The sequence below is a fragment of the Tachypleus tridentatus genome, chromosome 1 (genome assembly GCF_004210375.1).
Source record: "Tachypleus tridentatus isolate NWPU-2018 chromosome 1, ASM421037v1, whole genome shotgun sequence".
In the NCBI taxonomy this organism is placed as follows: Eukaryota; Metazoa; Arthropoda; class Merostomata; order Xiphosura; family Limulidae; genus Tachypleus; species Tachypleus tridentatus.
In genome coordinates this window covers 180140722-180150421 of record NC_134825.1, presented here as the reverse complement: position 1 = coordinate 180150421, position 9700 = coordinate 180140722, and the positions used below count along the sequence as shown (strand labels likewise).

General features: G+C 34.2%; 1 protein-coding gene across 1 annotated transcript; it reads right to left on the bottom strand.

Annotated features, from left to right (window-relative positions):
- On the bottom strand, window positions 1-8228 carry LOC143257470 (uncharacterized). Its single transcript, XM_076516210.1, has 2 exons — window positions 6473-8228; window positions 1-136 (listed from the first exon to the last, which is right to left on the bottom strand). The coding sequence occupies exon 1, from the start codon at window positions 8161-8163 to the stop codon at window positions 6949-6951; it is 1215 nt and encodes a 404-aa protein (XP_076372325.1). The 5' UTR covers window positions 8164-8228; the 3' UTR covers window positions 1-136; window positions 6473-6948.
- Between the last annotated feature and the right edge of the window lie 1472 nt (window positions 8229-9700).

Here is a 9700-nt window from a genome sequence, read left to right as displayed (position 1 = left end):
ATTCTGTTGCTGATTTCTGTGGTGTTTTCCACGCTGACACGAGCGCTACTTAATTCTATAATTACGTCACCAGGATGAAGTGTCCCAGTGAGCGAAATCAGTGTTTCATAATCTCTCATCAGGATCACGAAAACTCCTGGAACGATTAAAATAATACATATACAATAGATACTTTTTACCATTTTTACTTGGTAGTGCATCTACTTACTAAACATAAATTCATCTAAGAATAGCTAACGTGCTTTGTTTAGCGATGTTAATGAGGTTAGACACGAATACAAAATAGTTTGAAAACGTATTTTTCACATAAGGAAAAAATGCTTGAATATTTTGATCGCGATAACCAATTAAAATCCTTTTTCCATTAAATTATCTTGTTCTTGTTGATGATTCCACAGTTTCGGTTGGTAAAACTGCTTTATTCCCTATAACTCTTTATCATTTTTTATAGGAAAGTATTTCCCAAACTGGTAGTTCAATGTATTCTAACAAATTAATTATAACAGTTATATTGAATGTTGTTTAACTATTTTTGGCACAAAACATAACAACGCATTGCGGCTTGTTTTTCTCTTCTTCTTTTTTTCACAACATACATGAACTTTAAAGTAACAAGAAATCAATGAAAACACGCGGAACAGCAACTTACAACTATGTAAGCGTGATTACGTATTTTTTTTTAGGCTTTGTTATATAACTGTTGGTAATACAACGTACCCTGAGAAAATAGGTCATTATTGACTGTGCTCAATTCGCATATTTATTACCTGACTTATCCTTCAAATTATAAACTTGTTCTTGGCTCTTAACTACAAGTGGGGAGACAACATATTAGGTCATATTGAATAATTTCTATGTTTTTCCTTTTTGAAATTGTTAAGTGAGTAGGGTGTGATACTGTAGTAGACTGAAAAGGACAATGGTATTTATTTAACCTCCATCTTGATCATCAGTTTAAAACCTAGAACTTCTATGCGCAGTTATTCCATAGGTGGCTTTGAGTGAAGAATATGTTAAAACATAAATTAATCAATCTGTCATGACACTTCTGTGTAAATCCGTGTGTGTGTGTGCGTTTAATCTTAGCAAAGGTCTATCTGCACTATGCTCACCCTAACTGTTTTATAAATTTTATTTTCCAAACATTTTTCAGCGCAAATTGTAAAACTAATAAAGTTTGTTTGTTTTTGAAATTCACGCAAAGCTACACGATGGCTATCTACGCTAGCTGACCCTAATTTAGCAGTGTAAGACAAGAAGTAAGGCAGCTGGTCATTACCACCCACAGCCAACTCTTGAGCTGCTCTTTTAACAACAAATAGTGGGATTGACCGTCAGTTATAACGCCCCCACAGCATGTTTGGTGTGACGGGGATTCGAACTCGCGACCCTCGGATTACGAGCCGAGTGCGTTAACCACCGGGCCATGTCGGGCCCAAAACTATTGAAGTGAAATTCAAAACGTTAAGTTAAAGTTGTTTCAGTTACGATGCAAAACCTGCTGGACTAAATAATTAAATTCAAAATACAATAACAACAACTTCTACAGTAGGTAAATCCTGACTTTAATAACTACATCATATCGAACTTTAATATGGCATCATCATAATTAGTTTAAAATTGTTGTTATTGTAATTTTAAATTAACCGTTACCTTATTTTCTGCCGGATTATGCCATTGATAATTTTGTTTCTCCAATAATTAATTAACCTGAAAATAATATATTGAACACATAGTCCTTTCATCTTTGTTTAGATTTGCACTCACGAATTATATTAGTAATTTAGATGTTTGGTGAAGGGAACTCTGATGTGATTTGTATCAAGAGCAGGTAAGCAAAATGAAGAGTAACAACTATTTTTATTTCTTGCTTTTCAAGTTCATACGTCATGCTGTGTTGTATCCTACAGACTGTATAATTATTCTCGTGATTCGTGGCATGTGCACAATTCACTAACGTCACGGCAGTACAAATTGCAATGTTAAGCGTCCCTTAAGTGACAACATTTCAGTGTCTAGTAACTAAGTTTAAGACAGACATCATACTACTATACAGTGGTGCAAGTTGTTAAAACAGGTGATCTCTCCAGGTCATCTTTCGTTGTAATAATAATAATCCTCTTAAATTTCAATTACACGACCACACATTTCACCCTGTTCAGTATTGTGGCGACTAGAGTATGGTTTGGAGAGAAAAAAATGTTGTTAAAGCACAGATTGTTGTTTTCCTTTTATACAAGCACGAAATAAAAAGGTGAGACATCTAATTAATGTCATACCACGCTCAGAGCCTCGAAAACGCTCAATGGCTGAAAACAATATTGCACAAAACGCTGCGAAAACACCTGAAATTGACTACCAGTTTGGAACTTAATTGGTTGTTTGTATTTTTCTAAGTATAAAGCAACAGACTAGGTTATACACACAGTGTCCACCCTGGGTGTGAAACATTAATTGTGGAGTTATAGGCTTTCAAGCTGACCGCTAACCCTGTAGAACGCTTCGGATTTGGACGCTTATACAATTCACAATTGTTCAGAACATATGCAACAGCATTACAATAGAACATTTTCTTTTATATACGTATTGAATTGATTTTTGCCAAGTTACCTAATTAATTGTGGACTTCCTTAAATGTCCAAACTCCATTTCATTAATTAATTTTCAGTTTTAGTCATTTTGTTCCGTCCGCACTTTTTTGTTTGTCGAAATAGAATTTTTATCAAAACAAATCTAAAACTATTTTTTTAGAAACATAAGTAAGGTATACAAATAACAGTACACTGTTCTAGTATAATATGTTATAACTGCACTCATTTGTTGTAATATATTATAAAATACACTGTTTTGTTATAATATATTATACTAGAAAAGTATAATTTACAGTTTATCGCGCTAGAATGGTTTAATTATATACTCACAGTATAGAATTACATATTTTATGGTAAAATATAATAAACCAGAATAATTGACATGATAACTATCAGAATGGTTTATAATACATCTAATAGAGCGTTCTATGCCATTCTGTATCCTACTATCTCAGCATATTTTATTGTATACTATATTATAACCCAACTGTTTATAATATATCTTATTAAAACAGTAAACGTTACCATAACGCATACTATAAAAATGTTTCAAAATGTACATTTAGAAAATTTAGCTTCATGATACATGCTATAGAATGTTGTATATTGTAATGAATTATGAATAGCTGTTTGCAATATATTCACAATAAATTGTCGTATCAGCACATTTCTCCACGAAGAGTTATTAATGCTTACATCAATAAAAATATTACTCTTTTCATTTCTATAGTACACCATTTTCTTTATAGTACATAAAAGATAGATATGTAATGATTTCAGTTGTTATAACAGTATGACATACAATACGTATCATAAGAATTAATCTATTTGAATCAAATTGCAGGAAGAACAAACTACAACATCAATATAATAGAGGAAATGAAATATTGTTACTTGATTTTAGAAGAACGCGTATAATCATAGAATACAAGACATATTTAAAACACTGTGAGCGGAAGCTTTGATTGTGAAGAAGTGAAATAATAAACGATTAGATCCCGAGATATCGCTTTCCTTCATTTCCTTGCTAGAGATTGTAAACAAATACTTTAACTGGAAAGGTAATATTTCCTTTCCTTTGAACATTTTACAAAATTATTCAGACAAATCCAAGAACAGAGTGCAGCACAGATAAAGACAGGATTCAACTTACAGAAAGTAACATCATAAGATACCTGTGCTCTACCCATCACGGGTATCGAAACCTGGGAAGCCCGGCATGGCCAGGTGGGTTAAGGCGTTCGACTGGTAATCTGAGGGGCGTGGTTTCGATCCCCGTCACACCAAACATGCTCGCCCTTTCAGTCGTAGGGGAGTCATAATGTCCGGTCAATCCCACTATTCGTTGGTAAAAGAGTAGGCCAAGAGTTGGCGGTGGGTGGTGATGACTAGCTGCCTTCCCTCTGGTCTTACGCTGCTAAATTAGGGACGGCTAGCGCAGATAGCCCTCAAGTAGCTTTGCGCGAAATTCAAAAAACAAACCAACAAACAATCGAAACCCGGATTCTGGTATTATAAATTCGCAGACATGTCGCTGTGACATGCCACTGTGGGACATTTTGGAGTTTGAAATAACATATATATATATATATAGTTTTTGATACTTTACCCTAATAAACTAAGGAACTCTGCACTTTCCAAATAAACTCTCACTATCATACAAGAAATATAAATTTTGAAAATTATTCTATCTGAACATAGTTTTACGGTACTCCTTTCACGCTATTATTTAATTCAGATAATAATACATCGAATTGATATTAAGCAAATTCACTGACTTTTTAGTCCAACCATGATATTTTATTTACATCCCCTGGTGGTAAACCAAAGAAAGTTAAAGATTGACTAGCTATCATATCCTGTTATAACTTAATATCGTCTCTAAATGGAATTCGCACTGAGTTAAAATCCACTCACATTTTCTCCTAATATAATTTGTATTATAGCCCCTATATTCATTCAAACTGCCTCTAGAATCTAGATAGTAAAAGATACTATATTTATGGAGTTTGGCAGTATGAAACTTAAATTATACTATCCATAATTAATACTGCTTTCTATATTGGCTCATTATATTCTTTCCAGATATACCTTAAAGTATGCTGTCCGTACTTAACAGTGCTTTCTAGAGCGGAGCATTATATTGTCTCCAGATATACGTTGTATTATGCTACATACAGATGTGATTTAATGTGCCCCCGAAACGTTTCTGATACTACATTATTTTTTGCATTGTGAAGTCATAGCTATATTTGGTTTAGGTACAGGTTAATACTATCTTAACATATTACTTAATACTTCCTCATATGTGTCTTAATACTACTTGCAGATAAAAAAATTAACATTTATGGCTAATTTTACGTATTTTAATACTTTTATATTCCACAAACTGATTTCTCGTCATGTATCTGAACGCTTTTTTTTTAGCTGTTTATAGAGTTAAATTTATAATAAAGTAATAAATATCAATTCTTGAAATTTTCTGGTAAATGTTTCATAAAACCAACAATTATATTTTAAGTTACAGATAGTAACAAATGAGACTTCTCTGGCTAGGCTTAACAAAACAGAGGTACGGAAACAGACATCCGAGCTTCCTTTGTGTCACATTAGGAAGCAGCAGCTTTCTGTCAAACAGAAAGATAAAGTGAACCGTGCTGCTCTATAATATTTCACTGATGATCTTCCAAACGTAATTATAATGTAATACTGTTGTTTATTATTGTAATTACGTGTCAAAATTACGAAGAATTTAATTCGCTATACATCGCTTTATAGTTTCATTGTTAAAATTAAATCTGAAAAATAAAGTATGTAAGCTATAATGTGTCTGAAGAGATAGCTATAGGCAAACAAATGAAATAGTAATATTAGTATTGTTGTTACAACCAGTTCAAATAAAAATACTTGTGAATTAACATATGCGAGGTCATCTATGTTATCACCACATAACCCGTAATAAAAAACTGTTCGTTTTTTCTTTTGTTCTTGTCGTTTTTTTGCCGTACTGAATAAATTGATTCTATTTGTTTTCAATACTTTATACTGCGTATGGTAGAAAACAATAGCTGAGTTTTTCACAAGCATGGTGATTTCATTTTGGTAAGTGAGCTAACACTAAAATAAAACAAAAACGTGTTAATTTTGGTGTCATGTTTATAGGTGATAAATAACCATTATCAAACCGTTGTACACTGAATAATAGTTCTGATGTTGTGCTTATACGAAATAATATTTGTAACTTATATCAAGCAAATATAACGATTCTGAGCTTGATTGACCATAAATCAAATACCTTCTCGATTCAGGCTTTTAATAACAATTTTACTAAAAAAAATCGGCATATATATTATTTTATAATAAGGTATATTTATAACAATCCAAACTATACATTTATATTTACGTTAAGTTGCAAAGTGTTTGTTTCACACACTAAATTATAGTTAGTGTAAGGTTGTCCTTTACCATTATACTCTAATTTCAAAATTACCAAAAGCGATATTTTAAATTTGTATAGAAGCGATGTTACGTATGTAAAACATAGCTGTCGTTTTACACATGCTATTCTTTCATAAAACATGTAGTGCACCTAATACCAGTTATAGGGACAGTACATCACAAAATTAATAGTTGTTCAGGATTAAAAAACAACTTAACAGATAGCGATATGTTTATACAAAAATAAATCGAAATATTGTAAAGAATGTTAAAAAATATAATTGATAAGAATAGGAGGAACAATAACTTGAATATATAAAACTTAAATAACAATACACATGAAAACAACAACATGAAAGCTACATTCATTGTGCTCTTGCTCATAGAATTAAGATATGAACGAACTGCAACTGACATAGAGAGAAAAAATATAGCGTGCTCACCCGCACGGCTAGATTACACTAAATGTTAGTGCTTCGATAACGAGATTCAATGTTGGGCAACAATATTTCAGGCATCATTGAAGAAATTCCTGTTCGTGAATTATCGCAACAAGTTCTTGCCGTGCCAGAGTCTAAACAAATCCTGATGTAACAATGCGTAGAGTCTGCTGAAAGATTTAAATATAGTAGAGAGAACAATGTTCGTATGTTACAACTGCTTTGGGGGTGAACGTAGCAGATAGAACGTGAACGTAATAAATAAAATAGAGATCATATATTGGAAACTGCTGAAGGATGAACGTAGTAGAGAGAATGATGATAGTAACTGTTTGTTTCATTGGACGGAGGTCCTGCGTTAAGGGGTGACATGGGTGCATAACCTGAGTATTGAGTTATCTCGTAAATTTTCATGTCTGCTTTGGTGTCATCAGATATTATATTATTGATAAAAATGATTAGAAGAATTATAGTAGGGGTCAACTCTCACGTGGCCAGAGGCTAGTATGGTAGGGTAAAGTCAGACCACGAGTAAATAGTCCGAACTGGTGAGGATCTAGCCCACTATACTGTGAGTAATTCGTGTTGATCTGCGGACTACAACACGTCGTTTCCAGTTTATGGTTTTCACTACCATCTATCAAGGAGCGTTCATGACAGTTATAGTTGTCTGTGTTAGTAGCTACTGTCAGCAGCTGAGATTTGGCAGACAGAGAGGAGGCAACATGCTGCTGACCCTGGTTGGAATTGATAATCTGTCCCGAATGTTGTGGTGGATAAGGAGAAGGGTTGTCAGGATAAGGAGAAGGGTTGTCAGGAGGCTTTCTAGAAGTGTCCGCCGATTTCAGGTGCGGTGGAGAAACACCGATCTTCGATTCTATACTTTGCTGTTTCTGTTGTTGTTCGATGGCTTTATGTGCTTGTCGAAACACTTCTTTCTTTTGACATATTAACCTTTTTTGGCGACGTAGGTAGCAACCATTTTCAAACATGTTTCCAGAGTCTGGGTGCAGTGTCCAAAAGCTTCCTTTACCTGGCTTTTCTTGTGTTCGTGCAACTTTGACAAAACAATCGTTAAAGCTCAGACTGTGACGAACGGAATTCTGCCAATGCTGCTGGTTCTGCTGATAATATTGAAACAAATCCATGATGAACTGATAGATCTCGCTGAGGGTTAACATCTTACTTGGACAGTTCTGAATAGCCATCGTGATCAATGAAATGTATGAATCCTTATTCATACATGTGTGTGTGTAACTACGTCGGTAAACTTTATCCGGGCGTCCACGCCCCATCGCTACATTGGATGAACTAGCTACACTTTCGGTACCAGAGGGTGAAGGGCCGAGGCGACCACACATAAAAAACTCCGTGCTGGGAACAGTTGATACATTCATAGAATTAAGTCCAGTCACTGTATTCATACAGGACTGGGTAGTTGTATCATTAATTTCTAAGCATAGAGAACTCATTCTTCCAATAGGATAAGTTTGTGGAACTTGAGTCATACATGAAGGCCCTCCACTTATCCCCATTCCTACTGGAGGTCCCATGAAATCTACAGTTGCAGTAGAAGTAATGTTAGTGGATGTAGAATCAATGTTGGGACCAAATCCTTCTGTGGTATAATTCAGAGTGAGACTTGAACCTGTGTTGATACTGGTCGTGCTGTACGTATTGGTCATAATACTCATAGTTTGCAAAGAATTAATTGTAATCTGAACGTCCTCTTAACCTTTCGCGTAATCATAATTTTTAGTTTTGTTTAACCTTGAAACGAAGTGTAAGGTTTGTAAAAGCAACATTAAATTTCGTTGTAAATATAATTCACAAAGTCAATTGTAACATAACTCTTATTTCTTTCTTACTCACATTCGAATATGGTCTTATCGCTCTAGACTTTTTAATGGTTTCGGTAAATGAAGGTTCAGTTGATGCCTGTTAACTTTCTTTTAATATAATATTTTATCACTACTCTACACTTTATCACAAACTTGACGATAACAGGTAGCTGATACAGACATTAATCTGAGATCTGATAAGAACGCAGTTCTCAGCTCAACAAATTATATTATCCAAACAAACATTGCTGGTTAGCTCTTATCAAGTCACAACGAAAACCTGATAGAGTGAAGAGAACAACCCACCAAAGAGAGTTAGTTATGCGGACAATCGACTACCACCGCTTGGGTACCGATCCTATGAAAATACGCCTGCCGACGAACTGTGTACATGAAGCTACGCCCTTCTTCTTTGTTTGAATGCAAATCTGGCACAGAAAGCTTCAAATTAGCCTTGAGTTACGCCTCCAGTTCTAATACCCATACCAGCTGTCTTGAGAATACATTTTACTTCAAGCAGGTTCCTTGTTATCACGAATTACGCCGACACTGTTATTCTTATTGGATGATATGTAGAAACGTCACCTAACTCCGCCTTCTTACCAAACTCCCTTTCTTCTAGAGTATTAATAACGATGGTAAGTTTAGCGTCATCGTGAGGTGAAAGTCAGTTTAGAATACTGACCGGCTGTATTAATAACTAAATACATACATCATATCCGCAATCAGTTGTGAGTCTTGTAACCAGATTTTATCTTTCTGTAATATATGTTAGCACAATGTTAGAGAAAAGTGCAATCATAACCACACTTCAAGTAGGAGTTATGCCACTATGCTGATATACAGAAAATATATGTGCTGTATTTTACTACGATTCTTCTGCATTTTATATCACGTGCATAGAGGAAAGGTTTTTACGTCTGTAGTCATGAAAATAGAAAAATTCACATAAAGGGTGATCATATTTTGTTCAACCAGCACAATGGAAGTCAAATAGAAGTAGTATTTGACTTTTGACTGTTACTGTTAAAATGAAAATAGGAATATAATGTTCATAGCTCATAATAGAAAAACAAAAATAACTCGTTAGGCTTCGTGCAAAGCTATTTGAGATAGCAGTCCCTAATTTTGTATTTATACGTTAGAAAAATGGCAAATAATCAGCATCACTTATCGCAAACTTTTTGGGTTATTTTAATCGAATAACAGGATTTGGATGTCACGTTTAGAATGCACTCATGACCTCAGCGTAGTATAAGAGCAATTTCTTTTTTCAGTAACTTGACGACAGTTTGGCACGGCGAATAAAAGAGCTCATCTAAAAATGAAAAAGATTTTTACTGTCTGTTATGGTGGGTACTTAAATTGTAGTTAAACATTCTTATTAGAT